The sequence below is a fragment of the Maniola jurtina genome, chromosome 6 (genome assembly GCF_905333055.1).
Source record: "Maniola jurtina chromosome 6, ilManJurt1.1, whole genome shotgun sequence".
Classification (NCBI taxonomy): Eukaryota; Metazoa; Arthropoda; class Insecta; order Lepidoptera; family Nymphalidae; genus Maniola; species Maniola jurtina.
In genome coordinates, this window is record NC_060034.1 from 15687136 (window position 1) to 15709499 (window position 22364).

Below are 22364 nucleotides of genomic sequence, written 5' to 3' on the forward strand. Positions count from 1 at the left end.
GACAATCAAAGAGTGTAGATACAATGGTAGTTACCTAATACCTATTTTGATTAAATGGCTTTGACTTTTATAATTAAATACCTGGGCTAGCATTTCTTAAATAAACCAGGTAAGTAGGTACCTAGTTGTGAAAATTAATTATTTTCTATTGCCCCTAACATCCGGCATCAGTTAGACGCAACAAACGTTGATAGATTTTCGAAACTATGTACACTTATAGTGGTTACTTTACTAGGTCATAAAAATAAATAAGGGTACCTTCACACATTATAATTTGACGACCTCCCTGGCGCAGTGGTAAGCGCCGTGGTCTTATTAGTAGGAGGTCCCGAGTTCGATTCCCAGCAGGGGTTTGGAAATTTATAATTTCTAACTGGTCTGGTCTGGTGGGAGGCTTCGGCCGTGACTACTTACCACCCTACCGGCAAAGCCGTGTTGCCAAGTGATTTAGCGTTTAGCGTAGCGACTGAGCCGATTTTGATGAATGAGGTGTCAATCGATTCGTTATTATGGTCAGGGTGACATTGCCTATTCTATAAGAAAAAAATCGACCTAACGGATGTTGCATCCAAAAAGCGGGGGTCTCCAAAAATTTGTTTTTGCTATTGTATCGAATGGGGTATCATGGTATCATTTGATAAAGAGGAAAAAATTCTGTATTCATAAATATAAATATACTTAGTACAATTTATAAAACAATTTTATACTAGCTATCAGCGGTTCGCGGGTAGTAGTCGGGTTTTAGTGCTGTTAACATTTATCTTGTTGCTAGTGGTTATTGTGCAATATGTTGTCATATTTTGTTCTATTCCCAGCGATTTATTTCCATTCGTGGGAAAGTATAACGGGCGCTGAATCCGATTCGATTTCTATCGCCGTGACCCTACAATAATACATTTTTTAAATACTAAAGTAACAAATTACAAGTATTACGATTTCGTTTGGTCAAGGATTATTGCAGAATCGTCATTAGGTATCATTAGAATTAAGTAATAAGTAAGACTAAGTATTAAATGCTCGAATAGGTAGCTACCTTTCTACGCGATTGTTGTTAAAAAGTAGTTAAAAAGAAAAACCTAAAAATGAAATTATTAATTATTTGTCAAATATAAAAATGTGTACTGTACAACAATCAATCTTTATTAAACAAAGGTAGACGAAAAAAAATTGTGGGTAACTTCTAAGTTACACTAAGTTCTAGCTAACCATAATCATATTGCTGCAACACCGTTCTCAATAACTTGCTAAAGTTTTGTGTGACCTCACGCTTTCGGAAAACAGGTGAGTACAATAAAGAGTCATAAATTCACGGCCATTTGTTATATGGAACGAAAATTCGCGAAAATATCCAACAGGGGGAAAAAATTGCATCGGGCTATGAACGCTTTCTATAACCGGCGATCATATTTAGTTCCTCTTGCGCTGCTATCCCGCGCGAACGTTTGTGCAAATATCGAAACAAACCTACCTAAACAACTTGTGGTAAACAGACGAGTTTGCTTTACGCGATATAACGATATAAAACCGCGCCGCATCCGTCGGCTGGCGTTGTTAACATTTGCCAACAGTGAAAGGCTGTTATTAACTCTAAAAAGTATATAATAAAAAACGTTGCGTTACAGATTTCCAATCATTTTAAGATGCGAACAGCGATCTGGGTTCTAATCCTCGTAGCTATCGTCGCTGCAGAACTAGGTGACCCATGGGTAGAAGAAGAAGATTTAGATGAACAATACAATGATTATAAAGAAGAAAGTCACGATAGAAAGAAACGGGACGCATACGTCGAAGGGCCTTTCGAGGAACATGTAAGAATCAAACGTGGTTGGAAAGATGAGCCAAGTGAAATAAAGGATCGAGAGCGACGCGCGACAGATCCTAAGTTACATCAATATGAAGTCCATGAACACAATGACGAAGGATCCTTACCATCACCTCCGTATGAGGAGATGTTAGTGGCGAGTGCTGAGCATTATCACAAAGTATACGTTGCTCCACCAAAAGGACGTAACTTAAGCCCTGAAGTGCAGCCTGGTCCGCTTACTTTCGGAGTTAATCCTGTACCTGAAGCTTTCAAAGTTGCTGCACCAGTGTCTTTCTCAGTATCTCATGCTCACCAGCCAGCTCAATTAGCTCCACAAACTGCAGCTCTTCTGAACGATGATTTGGCAGCCGCTGCTGGGCATCATCACGAGAAGGGGCATGCCCCGTATTCCCACAAGTGGACTCAAGGTGGCGGTGACGAACATCACGGCGATCATCACGCTGAGCATGGTGGAAAGGTGAGTCTTTAACTAAATTGTCATACCTATACAATAGTAGTATCGAATCCATGGTTAAGTAGGTTTATTCAGAAATTCTTAGCTACCTACTTGAAAAGTTCAAAAACGTTATTTGTAAGGTGATTTTATAATGTTAGTAATGCATCAATTTAAAAACAAGCGATGAGTGAAGTTGTATGCACCAAATAGTAGGTACGCCCTATTCTGAGATTTTTTTTTACAAAATAATAAACTCAGCTGGTCAATTTTCTTATCAAATAAACGTTTAAATTGTGATATTTTCTGCTGGCAGTTGGTAAGTATTAGGTACAATATTCAACAGGATTTAAGAGCGTTTCTCAGGACTGTAACTCGCTTTGAAATTAACCCGAGATATGCTGCGCTATAATAAATTATTTCAATTATGAAAAAAATCATTGAAAAATATCAAACACACCCATTTATAATATAGAAAACTAAGCTAGGATCTAACCCATGCCTTTTAACAGTGATCTATGCCCTCTAATGTATGTTTTGGTCAGCATGATTGGTGATTAAATAAAGTTACGTTACGGCTATGATTCAACTTTAACCGTCAATAAAAGCAGAATCAATTTACAACAAGTTAGGATTTGCTAACTTTTGGCTAAAATTTTATCTATAGTAACCTTAATCCTGGAAGTAAAAACACTAACTTGTGCAAACTACTTTGCCTTTTATCGGCGGTCAAGCTAACCATAGCCTTACTTTAATCGTCTGTCGTGCAACTCGACTGTAGACAATTACAGCCTTCCAAATTCTGGTCATGGATGAATAATTAAAAGCTAGATATGCAATTACTTTTCAAATCAGATTTTTAATAGGAATACAAAAAATCTGACAGTCTTGTTTAGAAGATTGGTTATTATGCAAAGTTCTACGCCACTATTAGCTAAGCTCGTTTGTTTTTATGATGCTTTGAGTAATCTTGGACCAATTTATTGGTCTGAGGCCTTAATGTAAGCACAAAAAAGTTTAAACCGTTTCTAATCATCGTCCGGGCAATCATTTCATTTCGGAGAATTCGTAGATAAAGTTAATAGATAGGATCTAAAATTCTATCTATATACCTATAGTCTATATAATATATATATAGTCTATATAATATATATATAGTCTATATAATATATATATAGTCTATATATATAGTATATTAAAGAATAAACTCGCGATTTTGTCGCATAACCGATTTATATGAAAGTTGGTACAGAGGTAACTTGCGCCCCTGTTGTTGACATTGGTAGCTTTTCATCCCGGAAAATCAAAGAGTTCCCACGGGATGTTTAAAAACCTAAATTCACGCGGACGAAGTTGGGGGCATCATCTAGTGATGTTAATAAATGTTAAATAGTTCAAACAGCAAATGGCTCTTAGCCAGATTAGTATGAAGCAGATATTAATTAGGACAAGAAAATATTTATAACTGATCCTCCTCTCTATATAGGTACGTTCCCGATCACTTGATTGGACAGGGTAGGTATATGAGCAGACAGATATTAAATGCCGTGAAAATAACAAAGACATGGGGACCGCAAATAGTTAACCTTTTATTTCATAGAACATAAATACCTACGAGTAGGCAGCTGTGTAGTATTTAGCTTAATACACACTTACTATTATTACACTTTTTAATTTTTTTTTAATTTGCATTGCGGCCATTTTGAAATCAGTCAGTCAGTCAGGTACCTAAAGTACTTCTCAACTGAACTAATAATGATTTTTAGGCTTACCTACTTCGTGGTTTAACAGCATAATATTACAATGTAAATAACGGTTAGGTAGGTACGCACCACTCTTCATACGATGATTTTGAGAGACTCACTAGAGCCCATAAGAGGGGTCACTCCGTCACTCGCTCCATACAAACATAGTTCGTCTCTCATTGGAATACTACCCAATGATACTCAATGGAATTTTTTAGAAACGTTCCGTGAACTAATATCTATGCTTGTGGTTTTCCAGATTTCCGTTAAATTCACATACAAATCTTTGAGCCCCTGTAATTTTAAAACTACATATTTTTAGAAAAATCTAAAACACCACAGGCACATATATTAGTTTCTAGAATATGTCTGCAAAATTTCATGGACTTTGATTGCTTAATATTCAAATGAAATTGGCACTACGATTGTATGGAGTAAGTGGCGGAGAGAGCCCTGTTAACAGCTCGAACTTCATCTCTCGCAGCACTGCAGTCCCGTCGTGACCACGACCCACAGAACTGGGTCAAAATAACGATATCTCAAAATCATCTAAAAAAATCTTAGATCAGTATACATAAAAAAGAAAAAGCTGACTGACTGACTGACCTAACTATCAACACACAGCTCAAACTACTGGACGGGTCGGGCGCATTTAGATAGCTAATAAGACGTAGACATCGCAAAAATAGGATGTTTGACAATTTAACCCTTAGGGGGTAAAATAGGAATTTGAAATTTATGTAGTCCACCCGGATGTAGTCGCGGGTGTAAGCTAGTTTTTACGTAATAATTTGTCAACTAAAATGTTATAAAGCTACTAATAGATGGCGCTGTAGTATTTTACGACGCGCTCAGCCAACATGTTACGTCCGCGCTACAAATACAGTGTTGACCGGTCATAAAGTTTAGTTTATGAAGGAATAATCCAAAGCTAACCATAATTTTTGGAATTGATACTTTTTCTGGTATCAATTAATATTTTACGTTCAACTCGGAACGGGCTCTGAATTTATACCTGTGTCACCTGTGTAATGCAAGATATCGCTCTGACGACCTCCCTGGGGTAGTGGTAAGCTCTGTGGTTATTAATGGGAGGTGCCGGGTTCAATTCCTGGCAGAGGAAATTTGAAATTTTATAATTTCTCTGGTCTGGTCTGGTGGGAGGCTTCAGCCGTAGCTAGTTACCACCCTACCGGCGAAACCGTGTCGCCAAGTGATTTATGCCGTGTAGAAACCAAAGAGGTATGGGTTTAATAAAACTGCCATACCCCTTCCAGGTTAGTCCACTTCCATCTTCGACTGCATCATGACTTAATTTATTCGCAATTTTATACTGGTATATGGCATAGGTACTTATTTTTGATTCCAGACAACAAAAGGGGGTAACTCCAAGCACTATGTAGACAAAGGTCAGAAGGGCTTCCGAACCAACCACCTCCATCGCAAGGAGTACGAAGACGAGGAAGGGCTGAGGAAGAAGCACCACGATGAAGCCAGCAACAAGGGCCATCATGAAGAGGAGGCATTTGGATCCAGGGGAGCGCACTTCGGAGAGAAGAAGGGACATAAGAAAGGACATAAGACCAAAGGTAAAGTGACATATTTTTACCCGACTACGGCAAAGCCAAAAGGAAGGATGTATGTATGTATTTAATCTCCAAAAAGAATGACATCGATAATCGCTGTAACTCGTAAAAAGCCTATTAATACTTGTGAAAAGGTAACAAAAAGACATACCTACAATACTTTAGAATATAGTGCTCAAGTGTTCACCCATAGTGATACAATTTGTCTCGGAGAAGATATAATATTATTAGGTAGGAAGGTATAGACTGTAATATAAGATTGTATAGAGAGCCTCTCTGGCTCTTCTAGCAGGTAACTAACATACCATGAAAGTGGAAAGGTGGCTCAAATTACTAGCATTGATTCCCGTCAGTGGATTAATTACTATTATGTGCGTATGTAGGTAGGTACTTAAGTAATTTAAGATCTTTCTCACTTGCATAGTATCGATATCAAAGAAACTTGAATCTTAAGCTACAAGACTTAATTTGTCTGTTTGTCCGTCTGATGTATTTGTCAAGAAAACCTATAGGGTATTTCCCGTTGACCTTGAAATTTGGCAGGTAGTTAGATATTATAGCACATGTCATCGCATCGCATCGACAAAACCGCAATCGTGATTCCGTATGTAAGTATGTAAGGTTACTTTTAAAAATTGATTTGAATTGTCAACAATAATATCAAAATATTTAAATAATACCTAGTTACCTGCGTTTCTGAGTGACGCCAATAGTGACAATACGTATTATGTGCCAAAAGCATAGATATGTAGCCAAAAGTGTGTAATTATTTGAACATACCTAATCACAATTAGTTATACCAAATTACTAGATAATGTCGTAACTTTTAAATTAACTAAGAAAAAAAAGAAAGTCAAAAATGATTAATAGAGAGCATAACAATGATAATTTCTTCAAATCAAGTACGATAAGGTCAAATGATCAATGCCTAACAAATAACTACGTAACAATACTCAACAGTGATCTGCTTTCACTCGACCGCAAAATTCCATTTTTTCTGAACAATAGCGGACGACAGATGTAAAGGTTTGGCCAAACGCGAAGCGTGACAGCAACGGTACGTCAGAATGTTACACTCATCACATACCATCAACATGGTCAACACATCGTCGGGTAATTACTATGCACTGATCTCCTCTCAGTATGACAAGGGCTTGGCCATAATCTACCACACCAGACCTTACACCTTCGAAAACATTACGGAGAACTCTCAAGTATGCAGATTTCCTCACGATGTTTTTCTTCACCGTTATTACATACGATTTGTTGGCTAATATTGTCGCGATTGACCGCCCCGTTGCCGGTTAGAATAATTATATTACAAATGGTTCAAATTGATGGGAGACGGTGTTGTAATATTATGTATTTATTAGTCGAAGGCTTATGAACGACTAGTTATTTACTAACAACAATTATAACGAAATCTTACATGCTGTTGTTTAAATAATATTTCTTAATCTACATAATTTTGCATGACCTTTCTTCCGATTCAATGCGTAAGCAACCTACATATTACACTTGTATTACAACTTCTAGCACTTCTAGACTACACCTGCTGATTTTGACTCGTTGTCGTCACGCGCCATCTTTATCCAAGCTTTATTATTAACAAATAGAAAATAAACAAACAAAACCTTTTCAACGTAATGTCGGTCAAAGTAGTGCAGTAACATTGCATCACTGAACGTAACCAATGTAATGCAGCTAGACCATTGAATGCAGCCGATAAAAAACTAGATGGTCTTCTAATAGCTACTTAGTAATTCGGATTTTAAGTGCAGCCTAATGGGAAAACTTTAAAAGTTATAGATTTATTTTAATTAATTGTAAATAGCAGTTAGCTTTATTTACTATTCAGGAAATTTCAAAATTGTTTAAATGAAAGATTTATTGGATATTATCTAAGTCACTTAAACGTATCGATGTTTAAACCCTTTAAATTTTTTATCAAGCACTAAAAAGTCTTCTTTTAAAGTATTTTATTCGTTTGGAGCTACAAATTATTTTGTTGACTTCTTGTACAACCTTTACATCCATTAGGTAGAACTCGACGATAAATGAAGTACTTACATGTATACCTGCGGTTCGCGAATTCTTTGACGTTTATTTTTGGAGCCTTGCTAGTTCCAAAAACATTATGAGCAATCGTTGGTTAATCTTTGAATAGAATCTTCTGAGTGTGAAAGTTGTCATTTTATCGCAGGCTTCCACAACAAATACCACAAGGACGAGTTCCAGAAGGAGCACAAGTTCTACGACGACCTGTGGAAGGACGGCGAGCACCACCGCTACGGCAAGTTCAACGCCAAGCACGCCAGCGACGAGAGCGGCAAGAAGAAGCTGCACCATGTCAACGGCGGACACGACTATACGGAGCACGGGAAGAAAGGATACAGGTAATTAATACCTCACTGGTCTCAACTCCACTTCAAGTATCTCACACAGTAGGAAGAGTTCTAGAAAGAGGACAAGTTCCAACGATACAAGAAAGACAAGATGACGAAGGACGTTAAAACGATTGCTTTTAATCATCATAATCGTATATTTTGCTAGAATATGGAACATGCATATCATTTACATCGGTCTTAAAAATTTGGTAATCCTACTTCGTTACCGTCTCAACTTCGTCCACCTGTGAACATCCATTGGTTATACTCTGTAAGTTATACGTTTCTAGAAATAAACTCCGCAGAACACGTGCCAATTTCGCTCAGTAGCCACCAGTTACACTCAGATCGGCCATTCACAGAATTAGGAATCTTCCGATTCTGCTATTTCTGGCGTGTCTGCTTCACCTGTCAGTTTCAGCAATGTTCCCAGCTCATTGCTATTTCAGCTTCGTATAAATGAGGTGTCGTTGAATTTGACTTGCATTCCAGTGCCTTAGTATGTTACTAGCTGATGCCCGTGACTTCATCCGCGTGGATTTAGGTTTTTCGAAATCCCGTGGGAACCCTTTAATTTTCCAGGATGAAAGGTATCCTATATGCTAATCCAGGATATCGTCTATCTCTATTCCAAAGTTCAGCCAAATCCATCTAGTTAGTGGTTTTTGCGTGAAGGAGTAATATAACAAACATACACACACTCATACACACAAACTTTCGCCCTTATAATATTAGTGTGATAATAATATCGAGCGTTGAAAGGACATTTTTGGTGATATGGACTTATAGCATCATGATAAGAATTGATGAACAGTTTGACCTTATAAAATGGAAGCTACTGAGTGTAATTCCCGGCAGAAATGTAGTTTAGAAATTCACTGCGCTTTACTTTACTGCGCAGTCGTACGAACTTCAATTTTAAGGTCGTTCATCATTATCATAATCATCAGCCTGTGGACGTCCACTGTTGGACATAGGCCTTCCCTATAGAGCGCCACCACACCCGGTCCTCAGCCTTCCTCATCCAGCCACTTCCCGCCAGCCGCTTTATATCGTCAGTCCATCGTGCTGGAGGGCGTCCCACACCACGCTTGCTTATACGCAGTCTCCACTCAAGGACTTTCCGGCTCCAACGGCCATATCCAAGGTCATTACTTTAAAAAAATAATTGTTAATTCCAGCAACAAGGGCCACATAGACGCAGACCACAAGGGCTACCACGGCAACCACGGCCACGAAGAGCACCATCAGCACCATGCGGAGCACGGGAAGAAGGGCAAGAAGAACGATGGCTCCCAGTGGGGGTACGCCAAGAAACACTAGCCCGTAAGCTGATAGAAATAGGGTCTGTAAACATAAAGCATATAGCATGTAGGCTGTTCAGAAAAATGAGTTCCGAATTCGGTTGCACGCGTGAAATTAGTGTGTTTTATTTCATTTTTCTCTTGTATCTTTATATAATTACTGTGGAAAGAATATTAAGTGCCGTGCCTGAAAAACACGCGTCAGTATCAAGTTTTTTATCAAAATGTAATACGTAAAGCTTTTAATGCAAATGGACACTAGCCACTAACTACTCGGTATATTTTAAAATACCTAGACAAAAGATGGTGGTCCCAAAATAGCTGTTTTATTTCGCGATCACTTTGGAGGAAATAACAACCTTCCTTACTTGAATAAAAAAAAATTATAAATAGTAGGTAAGTTAGTAAAAAAATGGTGTTAAGTATTATTTTCCGCACCAAATATTATAGAAGCATATATACAAGCATTTTCATACTTTACTAGTTAGGTACCTAAGTAAAAGTATTATTTTAATTTAAACTTTCGTGATCAACCGAATTGGCAAGATTTTTTATTAATCTCTTTTAATTTTAATCTATTTAAAATATAATTACTTACGATTACTAAGATTAGGTTAAATAATAAATAATATACTTAATTAGAGGAGAGTAATGAAATCGTGATGTTCCGTGGTTGTCTAAGTGAAGTGTAATTATAGCAGTCAGAGAAACTTTGAGTGAACATTGAAATTCTGATTTGCGTCGTGATGAGTATAATCCTATTTATTTTTAATTAAAATATTTGCCTTCACAAATTATAAATTAAAAATTATAAAATCTATCTACTATTAAATAAGCTAGATACTTAATTGTATTATGAATTTTTGTACTTAGCTGAAATTCATGAATTCTCTAGCTTTTTAAAGATAATAATAATAATAATTAGAAATTAATTTGTGAGCACTGGTCATAAACATTGCGTGATGGCAGCAAAGCGTGAAACGCACGGTGGCAAAATGCTAGAATGAATACGTTGTATTCTAACTTCGCTTCGCTTCCAGTCGCTCCTATCACGCGTTGTATGTGACCAAGACTCAAATTCTAAGTATTCATTAGTAATTGTTTTGCCATTTTGTGTTTAATTAGTGATTTGATATCTGTTCATTATTTAGATTTTATTGGCTAGAAATTTAATAACAAAATACTTATCCCTAATCATTATGTTGTTTATTATTCCGATTTATATGTCATCAAAAAAAAAAAATATTATAAAAATGTATTGTTGAACGTTTGGAAATTTAATTTCACAGCGTATTTGTGAGTTATTTGGGCTAGAAAAAGTTTCAAGCCTGTTATTCGCGCAAGTTACCGGAACCAATCGGGCGATTGTTGTAACTGTTCTAAGGTCACATTTTAGACTACTTTTTGAACTATAGAATCTAGGTTGTTGTGAAATCTTTTCAGTGTCTGTAAAAATTAAACCTGCCTCTAAAAATTAAGTAGGTACCTACTTACAATATCTTTGTATGCTGAAAAATAGAATTGTATTGCAAGAAGTTGTTACTAAAGGCCAAAATCAAAACTGGGTCGGTAAATTCCAAGGTAAGCTACGACCACACTTGCGCATTATGAATATGGGATGCAATGCGGGAGCGTCTACGGTGCGAATCTGTACGTATACGTACACACCAACCGCCTACGCGACTGTTGTAGTACCTACGTAGTGCGTAACGCCATGGAGGTGACCGCCGCGCGGCTGACGTTCCCGTTTCGCAGTCGCTTTGATCATGCAGATTTGGAGGCATGTCGACTTGGATTTAAAAACGCATTTCCTACCCTTAATGTAAACTTTGTAAAAATCTAGCTAGCAATGAAGTACCTATTATTACTTGCATCCTTCAATCCTACACATGATGGTATTACGGTATTACAACACGGGTTTTGTTATATTTTTATATAAAAAAAGAATAATGTAATAAATGTAAATATTTTGTCTATTCTACGTTTTTTTAATACCAATCTATTAAATACCTCTTTATCATGAGAACAATTTAAAAATATGCATTCTGGTTCCAAAAACATTTATTTCATATTCAACATAATTTCTCTTATTTTGTACATTCTCGTTTATTTCTAATTAATTTCTATAATTTCTATGTGATCAATTAGAAATGAGGAGATCTGTATGAGAACCAGAGTAGCCGTCATAGCTCAACAGGTTGCGAAGCTGAAGTGTCAATGGGCAGGGCACACAGTTCGAAAAACTGACAGAAGTTAGAGTCTCAAGGCTCTGGAATGGCGATCTCGCAGTGTTGGAATACCTACCCCCCACTAGGTGAACAGTAGACATCAAGTTAGTCACAGGGAGTCACTGGATTCAGGCAACGCAAGAACGTGACGTATGGAAGTCCCTACAAGAGAGCCATGTCCAGCGCTGGACGTCTATCGGTTGATAATGTTGATGATGGAGTATATCATACAGGCAGGGGTCTGCAAGGCTCGCGGCCGCCGCGTGCGGGGTCGAAGTGCTTGGTGTAGACGTCAACGGTGAGGTGCGGCCGACGTGGGAAGAAAACCCGTTGCCCAGAGTCATCTACGAAGTCCGAGTAGTCCATCGACCATTCGCGTTTCATGCCACACTTCTCGCAAATTTTAGAGCTGTGGACAAAGATATTCAATCAAACCAATCAGTCAATTAGGCTATTTGCGTCCACTGCTGGGCATAGGCCTTCAAAAGAGCGCACCACCACGTGGTCCTTCGCCTTACTCATCCACCCACTTTCCAATAAGTCTTCAGTCCAGCGGGTTGGCGGTCGTCCCATACTGCGCTTGCTGGTACGCGGTGTCCAGAACACGTTTGCCCCAGTAGCCATCGGTTCTGTGACAGGCATGACCTATTAATGGTGACTACCGGTTCCATAATTGGCTTGAGTACTTGTGTTTGCCCACATAGTTACTTGTACTCTATTCCCTCATTCTCACCATCCGGTGGGTCCCGATCAGATGCAAAACCATCAAGGATGATGATTCACAATATATAAGAAGGATTCAAGTATTGAACCCGAAAAATTCCTTTTATACGATACAAAAGATTGACTGACGAACTAACAGATACAAACACTGCCGTCGTGATGCACTTCGTAACACCAAATAGATCGATAAATCACTCATTCTGCAGGTTCAAGATCATATGGCAAGGCTTTATAAAATAGAATTCCTTTAATTCAGGCCTTGGCCCATATGATGTTAGTACAAAAAATTTACTTAAAGACTATGTTATGCTTTGAAGAATACTTACGCGTAATGGTTAACAGAGATGACATGCGCGAGTGGATGTCTCAATTCCTCAGCATGCTCCAGTGCGGTGCGCAGCAACAGTGCACCAACACCCTGCCCCATCACCTCCGAAGATGTTCCCAGAACCTCAATCTGTCAACAGCAACCATTACCTGGCACATGCGAACTATTGAACTAGCTTTCACCTTAAGTATTCCCTCAAAACTACTAGGTATACCTGGCCGCTAAGCCAATCCCGAAATGGCATTTAAAGTTAGCATCATCATCATTATCAACCGCTGGGACGGACATAGGCTACTTTTTATCTCGGAAATTCATAGAGTTCCAACGGGATTCTTAAAATCCCATCTGCTTAACCGGTTTATATGGGCACAGAGGTAGCTTGAGTCCCAGAAATTGAGATAGGCATTTGTTATCCGGGGAAATTAAAAAGTTTCCACTGGATTAAAAACCTAAATCCACGCGGACGAAGTCGCGGGCATCGTCTAATTTTATATATTTTATCTATCTAAGAAGATACTCGTAGAATATTTTTTTATTATGAAAACTCACATCATATAGATAGTTCACGTTATACTTCTGAAACAGGTTGGGACTCTGCAAGCAATGCGCCATGAAATACATGCGGTTTCGCTCGGCATTGCATATGGTGTAATGCGCCCAGTCCTGGTACTCGTCCACCATCCATGGGAACGTCTTGTTGGCCACACAGACTCCAACTAACTTCTTCTCTTTCGTGCGCTGGATGAACTCAAAGGCTAGGAGTCTATCACCTGAGAATAATAAATACTCATAGTAACAGCTTAAGTTACAGTCACACCTGCCCATCATGAACGCGGGATACGGGAGCGTCCACGACGCGAATCTATACGTGAATCTTTATTTTAATACTTTATTTCCAATTTTAAAATAAACATCACATAGGCAAGCAGAACAACTAAAAACTTAATACAACTTTTGTTTCAATGTTTTAAAACAGGCAGTTTAATCTGGGCACTAGACCTATCACATAATGGTGTATTATCTATGCCTATGCCGTCGCTTTCCAGTAAAACATATAATCTATGCCCGAGATCTGCATTTCGAAGCAGTGCATCCTATTTACAAGCCCTTAGCACACACTACTGTGCCAGGGAAGCCGTCAGATCAAATAGCTACAGCATGTACCTGTATTGGAATACTTGTCAGTAAGAGTCTCCAGGTAGGGGCTGTTGAGGCACATCCAGAGCCCCACCACGCTGGGCTCCCGCGGCCAGTAGTGAGTGAAGAGGAAGGAGCGGATCAGCTTCGCGTGGCACTGGTAACCATGCTCGATGCTCACCTCGTTTATGTTGAAGCACTGTACCAAATAATAGGAAAATTCTCAAATATTATACCTTTTTAGGGTGCCGTACCTCAAAAGGTAAAACGGAACCGTTATAGGATCGCTTTGTTGTCTGTCTGTCCGTCCGTCCGTGCGTCGTGTCAAGAAAACCTATAGGGTACTTCCCGTTGACCTAGAATCATGAAATTTGGCAGGTAGGTAGCTCTTATAGCACAAGTAAAGGAATAAATCTGAAAACCGTGAATTTGTGGTTACTGATTTTTAAAGTAAGATAACTATAGGTACCAAGTGGAGTATCATGAAAGGGCTTTACTTGTACATTCTAAAACAGATTTTTATTTATTTTTAAGCATAATAGTTTTTGATTTATCGTGCAAAATGTCGGATAAATAACCGAGTACGGAACCCTCGGTGCACGAGTCTGACTCGCACTTGGCTGGTTTTTAGAATTAACGCACACCCGCACAGCCCCTCTACTTACCTGCTGCGGGTGACCGCGAGTGACGTGCGGGTGTCCGGGGCGTCCCCCCCCCCCCCCGCATCATACCTCGATTGCCATCTCAACCTGTCGCGTTGAGATGGCAATCGAGGTAAAATACCCTAATTTTAACCCATGCATCACCAGAAACAGCTTTGGTCATTTACCTAAGGGTAATTTCTGTTAATTATATTGGTAGGAGCCATGTAGGAGCTGAAGTGTAGGTATTCGTGTGGCTTATTCTGTTTTGTTTACAGAAGCTTAAAGGTGTAGACTGTAGGTACCTACCGGTTTGTTGTCTGGTGGTTGGTAACAAACATCACACGGTGTTTGTTTCCTGCGGAAACGTTTAGCTTGTGAATCGATATGAGATTGAATGGATCTTCTTGATACTAAAATACCATTCCTTAGATTTTGGAGGCAATTCATTGCGGCTATGGGTTATCGGTAGAGTAAAACGTTTAAGCTAGCTCATTTTATGATAAAACCCATATAAAAACTGGAATTTTGATTATTTTGGTTGGATTTTTTTACTATTATTTTTGATCCAGACATTGAAGTGCTAAAAACCTGACAGAAAAACTTAAAGAAAAATCATAAACATCATAAGAATCATAAACATTTCTGTGAAACCTAAAACCAAAACCACTCAGTCCAAATCATATTATAAAAACTGGACGATTTCAATAGACTATGACTTTCCTGCTCTCATCTTGACACGAATCAAAATCACAAAAAATCGCACCTATTTGTCACCTTGTCACAGCCGTCACCAGTCTACAAATTATATTTTTAAATAATATGATATTTCAAATGAATACAACCAGCAGAAATTCATAATCATGTCGTACCGCCTGAAAACTTAATGATAAGACCAGACTCCAAATTCCCGACTTCAATTTTATCATTAAAAACAGTATGTTGGTGTGTCGTTTGTTAAAATTGATGCCAGCTAGATGTGTGGTGAGGGAACCGCCAGGCCTGGTCTCCTCGGCTACCTGCAATCACTTCCGCCGAAATTTTGCTGACACTCCTAAAAAAGATCTTACAAGACAAGTTATGGTGAGTCAAATTCTTAATCCGCATCATGCTTAGGAAAATTATACAGAATGCGAACAACCTATAGGTATACTGACAGGTGAGAACTGTATGCTGCTATAGCTTGATACTGCTATCAACCTGCTCATAAAATAAATAAATAAATAAATGACTGCTCATTGATCACTATTCTATTACGACGATTATTATTTTTTATATTATTATCTACGACTTTTCTTCTTCTTTTACTTACTGGTTTTACATTTAAAAACGATTTTGTATACAAAGTCAGATAGATGGCCTATCTACCTATATTAGGTACTGAGTAATTCCCGAATTTAACTAGGAATACATGTGAATACTGGTTCAATATGTAAGTAGGTACTTACATAATATGTCCAGTCCTATGCCCGCTCGTAAATAGGTACTTAATGGCTCAATCGATTTTGATAAAAATGATACATCATTAGATTCGTCTTGATGGCGCGAGTGTCATTGGCGAGTGATAATTCTTAAAAAATCAAAACGGCTCTTTAATGTGCGAGCTGAAAAAGATGCAGAGCAAACCGCAGTCAGGATTTTTGGAAACTTTTTTATATTGTTCAGGTTCACGGAACAGAGGACAACGCTCGTGTGCGAGTGAGGAGAGCGTTCCCCGCGGACACTGCTAGGGTTATCCGCTTCGTGAAGGACAACGCCCGCCTGGCGTGGCCTGGCTTTGTCAGCGCCCCGAACGCGCCGAACCAAATCATACTGTCTGATTATGTTGCACGAACGTTGGCTCAAGGTAGCTTCCTTCATGTTATACTGGGTAGGCAGGGCAGATAATAGCTGCATTAAATTTATAGCACCGTAGGGGCTTGGAATGGCGATCTCATGACGGAAAGCGTAGCGTTGAAGATTATAGCAAGTAACATAAGGATTTCACCGTTAAAGCAAGTGATATTTAAGGATTTCCCCATTAATGCATGTGATATTTAAGGATATCACCGTTACAGCAAGTGCTATTAAAGGCTCAAATGCTGTATTTCCAATCCAGGCCACACAATGCTGGCTGAGCAGCAGGTGGAGAAGCGAGGCTGGTCGAACATCCGCGGGCTGGCGCTCAGCGCGTGCGTGTGTCCGTGGGACGCAGCACTGCTGGAGACCTGGGCGCGCTGCGTGCAATGCACGCGCGCGCGAAAGCTGCTGTTGTTCACGGCGCACTGTCTACGCGCGCCGGCGCTGCACGACAAGTATCGAGTACACAACATATTGCAGGTGCTGCCAACTGCACTTTCTTCTTTGGAGCTGTGCAGGACCTTGGATTCCCTGTACCTATCACTTCGACCGTCTTCGATACATTGTGATCGCCATCAATTTTGCTACTTATACTACTAGTAAAATTGTACATTATGTCGCCAGATACAGCAGAACTTTCCTGACTGGAATTAGAGTAGCTTCCTCAAGGTGGATGCTACGTTTATACATTAGGGCGTGGCAGTAGCAGATTATAGGCATCGATGTCTCAACTGCATTTTAATCATCGTCAGCTGCTGGACCTCATCACTATTGACCCATTACTACGCAAAAGGGCTTAGGTCATAGTCTGCCACGCTCGCCCAGAGCGGATTGGCAAAGCATACATACCGTTGAGAACGTTATGGAAAACTTGCAGATTTCCTCACGATTTTTTCCTTCGCAGTTAAAACAAGTGAAGTTTTCTAGCTTCAAATGCACATTACTAGCTGGGAAAAGTTAGAGCCCGGGATCGAACTCCCGAACCTCCCAAATAGAAGGTCAACGTCTAGACTACCTACTACTTTAGCGTACCAATGTTCATTATGTCAGCCATGACTATGAGTCTCATAAGAAAGTTGTATTACAGGTATTTTTAATGGTACCCCCTAACGTTCCAAAGTGCGAGGAAATAGTTCAGATGCTCGCCCGAAATACGATCCAGCGCGGCCGGGTGCTGGGGTTCTCCTTACTACGCTTTGACGTCACAGATGAAGCTATGTTAGTAGAACTCTGTACTTCTTTAACTTGAAACCCTTCAATTTACCTCAATAAATGCCCACACCGCAAGTATTGTGAAAAAGCTCTAAGTTTGAAATATATTTCGATATATCGAGCGCACCTCGACGTCTTTGTAACTATTAACCTGAGGAGGAGGTTTGCACTATAGGAATAAAACGGCGCAGCGCTCGTAGCTCGATGAGATAATAAGTACATTTTAATCATTGTAATCAATGCGACACTAAACTGATTCAGAAGAAACTTTCACATTTCGAAAGTAGAGGTGACTGCTCCAACGTTATCATTAAAGTCAATCCACAGAATCTTAACAGCTTTACACTAATGAAGACCAGAAAGATTTACCTTTATTCTTTACTCCACAGAGCAAAAGCACTGGAAGGTCTGCAATTGAAAAAGGAATACGAATTCAACTACGAAATACTACCCAACGTTATAAAGCTGTATAACGCCGATATCAATAACAAGGAAACTGAGACACCTAACACCGGCAAGGTACCACAGATCACAGTGTATACCTCATTCCCTATGGCTGATGCAGAAACTTAACATCTAAAGAATTATGGCACTCAATATGATGCAGAAACTAACCATCTTCATGGACCATGGAATCATGGAACTTAAAACCATGGGATTTATGAAAAAGATAACGAAACTAACATCATAAGAGATTATAAATGAAAGATTACTGAAACTAAAAAATGTAAAAGTACTTAATTAGAAATTAAACAAAAATCAGGTGAAACAATATAATTTGTCGATTTCGTGACGGCTGTTAATAAATCATTTTTATATAAATCGTGGCCGTTTTATTTTATTATTCATTGGGTCTACCAAAGGTTTTATTGTAGGTTTGTATTGGATTATCAAAATACAAGATGTTCATAGATACCTAGGTACTGTGTTAGTATAAAGATGCATTTACTCTATTTTCCACAGAATTCTGTGATGGTGATGAAACATCCGAGAAGCTATTCATAGGTAGCAATAATCGGTTTATTAGCGTGGTGGTGTAAAACTAGGAGAGTTCAACTATAGTAGTGCAGAAAGCGAGGTACGAGTAGGTACTCTAGCATTTGTCTTCTCCCATCGTAGCTTCCGTTTCACCCTCTACTCATAGACAGTAGAATTATTAGTCCTACTGATTGTAAGTATCAATCTAATTCTAACTATTTACGTAATTATTAAGCAACAAGCCAATCGAACACGTACAAGAGAGAAAAGTGATAATTTTATGAACCACCACGTCTGACCACACCACACCACCCACCGCCATGGAAATAAAGTAGGATTATTATTATCTTTGATAGAAACCACAAAATATCAAATCAAGTTTATAATAGGTACTATTGCAACATGTTCACTAAACCTTTCTTTTTAGCTAAGCAAAACTAGTATGATTCTGAAATATCGAAATAATTGTGCCCTCAACATATTTTTAATAAATGCCAAATAGGTACCTAGTTTACTCAATCTGACCTACCATTGATACTGACCATGCTATGGACCATGCTTATTCTCTTTGATATTAAAGTTTTCAAATCCTATCAATGAGATACCGTGTAAACTAATTATACCGAAGTCTTTCCCAACTAATTGAGGTCCGGTTCTCAAAAAATGGAGGCCATTAAAATTAAATGGAGCTGATAATAAACTAATAGCGTGTCCAATGCTGAATGTCAAACATGTAACTCATTCAACTGATAAATTGAATTTTAAAAGGCGCGGGCTAAATCCAAATGTGCAATCCAAGCGCACTTTAAAATAAAACGGAAACGATTCATTAGCGTTCAATAAGAAACTCGATAAACTAATGCAATGTTGGTAAAAAAATCTGAATAAAACGGTAGACAATGGTATGCAAGAACTAAGAAGCGATTTCGCTGGGAACCCGGGACGTTGGCTCGACACAGCGACGATTACGAAAGATCAATCGCTGCAATCCACAGTTATATAAAACACAAGATTTGAAACATTGTGTGGAGTTTGTCAAGCTTGCTCTGCGAGCGGACGGAACAGTTTTTCAATAAGCGGTAGGTTAAAAAGTCCCTGAAAAACGTGGCTATCTTCTACGTAAACAGTTAGATGGCGTGCCGTTTTTTGCTCAATCGTTACTAATATTGTGTAACTTAACGGACCGCGAGTAGGTTACTACGTGACTTAGTTTTTAGGCCCCAGAGTTCTTGAACCAGAAACAAACAAACAAATCGAGGTGACTGTGAAACATAGCGTTGATTAATAGAAAATATAATGGCCTGATAGTTGAATTAAGCGTAAGGTATAATACTATTAGAACTCGTAAGCTATTGAGGTTTTTATATGGAAAAAGAAAAATTTGTGAACCTAAAACCTAAATAATTGGTGATTAAAATTTAAATTTAATTCCTCGTTGGAATATCCCCCATTGGAATAAAACTACTGTACTGATATTTTATAGGCTTCACTTTTGTTTTTGGTATTTTTTCAGTATCATTATGGAGTTAAAGTTACTAGCCCTTGGGCTTCTTCACCTTGCCGTGGCCAACCCAACAAACACGCTCCAGGACATGCAAATGGTGGATGACACGGCTTTAGTGGGAACTTACATCAGAGCAGTTAGAGCTGCTCCGGTGAGATCCTTTTTGAAATCTTATACCTATTTAATTGCACCTTTCGAGTTCTATACAAAGCTGATGCATTGCAATAGCTTTTTATCTGCTTGCGAGGACTTGTACGACACTAATTTTGAGATGGTAAACTGTCAAAATCGTAAGCCATGAATAATTTTACTATCTGCCACTTCACAAAGATATCTCTGACTAAAGTTTTGTGATTAACGTCCCTGCAAACTGGATTGAGCCCAATATGTTGATGTTCAAATACCAAAATCCCACTGAAATCCTAATATATTGTGTAATGTGTTTGGAAATCATATTGCAGATATTGCATTCCAGAGTAAAATCTCGATCTCTTCCCAAAATAAGAATGATTTCCTAAATAGCGTTAGCCATACATCGGATATGAATATATTGAAAAAAAAAATATCCTTTTAATCATTATCCAGAACAACCCGATTTACTATCCTATATAACAAAAGCAAAATTTCAGCCCGAAGAGTTCAAAAAAACTTACGAAAAGGAAAGTGATGGTATAATCGGTTACTCCCGTAAGAAGTCCGGTGGTGGCAAGAAAGGCTACCAGCACTTCGACTCGTATCACAAGAAGGCCGGCGACCACTACGAGCTAGAAACCGAGGATTCGTATGGAAAAGAGGAGGAAGGCCAGGCCGGCGCGCACAGTCACCGGAACGAGAGGAAAGGTGAATTGAGAGCAAGACCGCTTTTTAGGAGACCGCTTAAGTTTGCCAAAAAGCTTTTTAGATGGATATTTTAGAATACTCTTACGGCAGTATTCAGAATCATTACTATGATAACGCATAGTGTGCGTTCCACCAATCAGATCATAGTAAATTGACGTGACGAAGTCATCTGATTGGTGGAACCGACACTGTGCATTCAAGCGCACTGTGAGACCTCAAAGTAATGATTTTGAATACGGGCATTAGAGAGTTTTGACAGTTTCATGTAAGAGAGTAGGTAGCTTAGTGAAGATTATTTGAAGACTGATAACTTTTAAGTTCCTACAGAGGCTATAGGTAGGTAGATTCAAAAGTAAAATCAGAATACAGAATGATTTTACATCTTCTGCGCATTCTGAGGAGGCGCGCTCCGCTTTAGGCTGCATCATCTACTGTTTGGTGTGACTGCAGTCAAGCGCAAGCTTAATATAATAATATTATTATAGTAGTAAAAATATTTTTTTGATGATGATTTTAAACAAAACTTATAAAAAATATTGATATTTTTGGTAATAGTTGACAGTATATTAATTATTGTTACAGTTAGTTACAATAATCATTATTACAATAATTAATTAAATTAAATATACAATAATTATTTAAGAAATAAAAGGTTTTTTTTTCATTCACATGCGTTTTATTTGCCAGCAATTAATTTGAATTGTTCTTATAACAGAAAAGCCTGACGAAAAGAAACCAGAGGTTGCAGACGAAGATGTGGAACGGTTAAAAGACGAGCGGCATGAGATTGATCACGAAGAATTAAAGTGAGTGAAACGGGAAACCCTTGATTGTTATAAATGGTAACTTTACGCATCACGCTTGATAATATGGACGGACGAGTTTAATAATTTTATAAAATGGTCAATTCATAATAACTAAAACCATTTCCTAGACGTCTTGCAACTGCGTCTATTTTTTTCCGGAAAACCCCTTATAAGGTCCTTGAATATCGTGTAGGTATAAGTACGAGTATTTTGATAAGTTTTAAAGAACATCACTTATTGTTACAATGTATTGATTTTACTCATTCAATTTATTATTATTCTTATTTTTTTAATTTATAACTTCTCTTTGTTTTGAACAGAGAGGGCGCTCCTGACGGCAACGGGGGAGTGGAAGCCCACGGCCATGATCCTAACGATTACATCCTTCCAGAAAAATACACCTACGGTGCAGAAGAAGAATACGATTTTTAAAACTATTATATGACCTAGAGTCTCTAGAGACCACTTAGTAAGGGTCTAGACTAGAGTAAATTTCGAGTCCTAGACCTACAATGAGGGAATACGACAACGATAGATACGACTTTAACACGAACTAGCTAGACTACGTAGTTACAAGAAGTAAACTCCACCAAATATTTTGATGTCGTTCGTTACGAAGCGTTTTTTTTAATAAATTAAAGTGCTTTACACACCAAAGCCTTGGTCCATTGGTCCCGCTGCGCTGTGGGCCAGCGGCTTTGTTGTTTAAAGCGCTTAATTTTCCATCCCTACCCAAATATTTTGATAAGATCTGTGATAAGTAATTTTTAAGAAATTATAATTTATCCAATCCAATACTATTTATTTATTTATTGAACACTTAAATTTGGCACAATATTTAGATTGTC

The 22364-nt window shown here is 38.4% G+C and overlaps 5 protein-coding genes across 9 annotated transcripts in view; 4 read left to right on the forward strand and 1 right to left on the reverse strand.

The window, feature by feature from the left end:
* The window catches only part of LOC123866476 (protein O-mannosyl-transferase TMTC1-like), a 162863-nt gene extending 155361 nt beyond the window's left edge, over positions 1-7502 (forward strand). Inside the window, exon 17 of the mRNA XM_045908066.1 lies at positions 7486-7502. The gene's annotated coding sequence lies outside the window, so the exon portion shown is untranslated. The remainder of the gene's footprint in view (positions 1-7485) is intronic.
* LOC123866490 lies at positions 1179-9825 on the forward strand. 3 transcript variants are annotated; one of them, XM_045908121.1, is made up of 5 exons: positions 1179-1281; positions 1623-2282; positions 5373-5592; positions 7793-7985; positions 9158-9825. In XM_045908121.1, the coding sequence occupies exons 2-5, from the start codon at positions 1641-1643 to the stop codon at positions 9297-9299; spliced, it is 1197 nt and encodes a 398-aa protein (XP_045764077.1). In that variant the 5' UTR covers positions 1179-1281; positions 1623-1640; the 3' UTR covers positions 9300-9825. The 3 variants fall into 3 exon arrangements, with proteins under 3 accessions (XP_045764077.1, XP_045764076.1, XP_045764075.1); XM_045908120.1 differs by lacking the exon at positions 1179-1281 and adding an exon at positions 1379-1486 and having other exon boundaries at positions 1619-2282; XM_045908119.1 differs by lacking the exon at positions 1179-1281 and having other exon boundaries at positions 1380-2282; positions 9158-9824.
* A 1507-nt stretch (positions 9826-11332) lies between these two features.
* Positions 11333-14925, reverse strand: LOC123866500. Its single transcript, XM_045908136.1, has 5 exons — positions 14647-14925; positions 13724-13895; positions 13109-13329; positions 12558-12688; positions 11333-11917 (listed from the first exon to the last, which is right to left on the reverse strand). The coding sequence occupies exons 1-5, from the start codon at positions 14785-14787 to the stop codon at positions 11734-11736; spliced, it is 849 nt and encodes a 282-aa protein (XP_045764092.1). The 5' UTR covers positions 14788-14925; the 3' UTR covers positions 11333-11733.
* A 173-nt stretch (positions 14926-15098) lies between these two features.
* Positions 15099-18212, forward strand: LOC123866499. The gene is made up of 5 exons (XM_045908135.1): positions 15099-15420; positions 16003-16183; positions 16436-16656; positions 17264-17394; positions 17778-18212. The coding sequence occupies exons 1-5, from the start codon at positions 15277-15279 to the stop codon at positions 17959-17961; spliced, it is 861 nt and encodes a 286-aa protein (XP_045764091.1). The 5' UTR covers positions 15099-15276; the 3' UTR covers positions 17962-18212.
* Positions 18213-18979: 767 nt separating this feature from the next.
* Positions 18980-22313, forward strand: LOC123866503. Of its 3 annotated transcripts, none has more exons than XM_045908140.1 (5): positions 18980-19445; positions 19880-20021; positions 20500-20710; positions 21426-21516; positions 21837-22313. In XM_045908140.1, the coding sequence occupies exons 2-5, from the start codon at positions 19887-19889 to the stop codon at positions 21946-21948; spliced, it is 549 nt and encodes a 182-aa protein (XP_045764096.1). In that variant the 5' UTR covers positions 18980-19445; positions 19880-19886; the 3' UTR covers positions 21949-22313. The 3 variants fall into 3 exon arrangements, with proteins under 3 accessions (XP_045764096.1, XP_045764097.1, XP_045764098.1); XM_045908141.1 differs by lacking the exon at positions 18980-19445 and adding an exon at positions 19457-19690; XM_045908142.1 differs by lacking the exon at positions 18980-19445 and adding an exon at positions 19457-19624.
* The last annotated feature ends 51 nt before the right edge of the window (positions 22314-22364 follow it).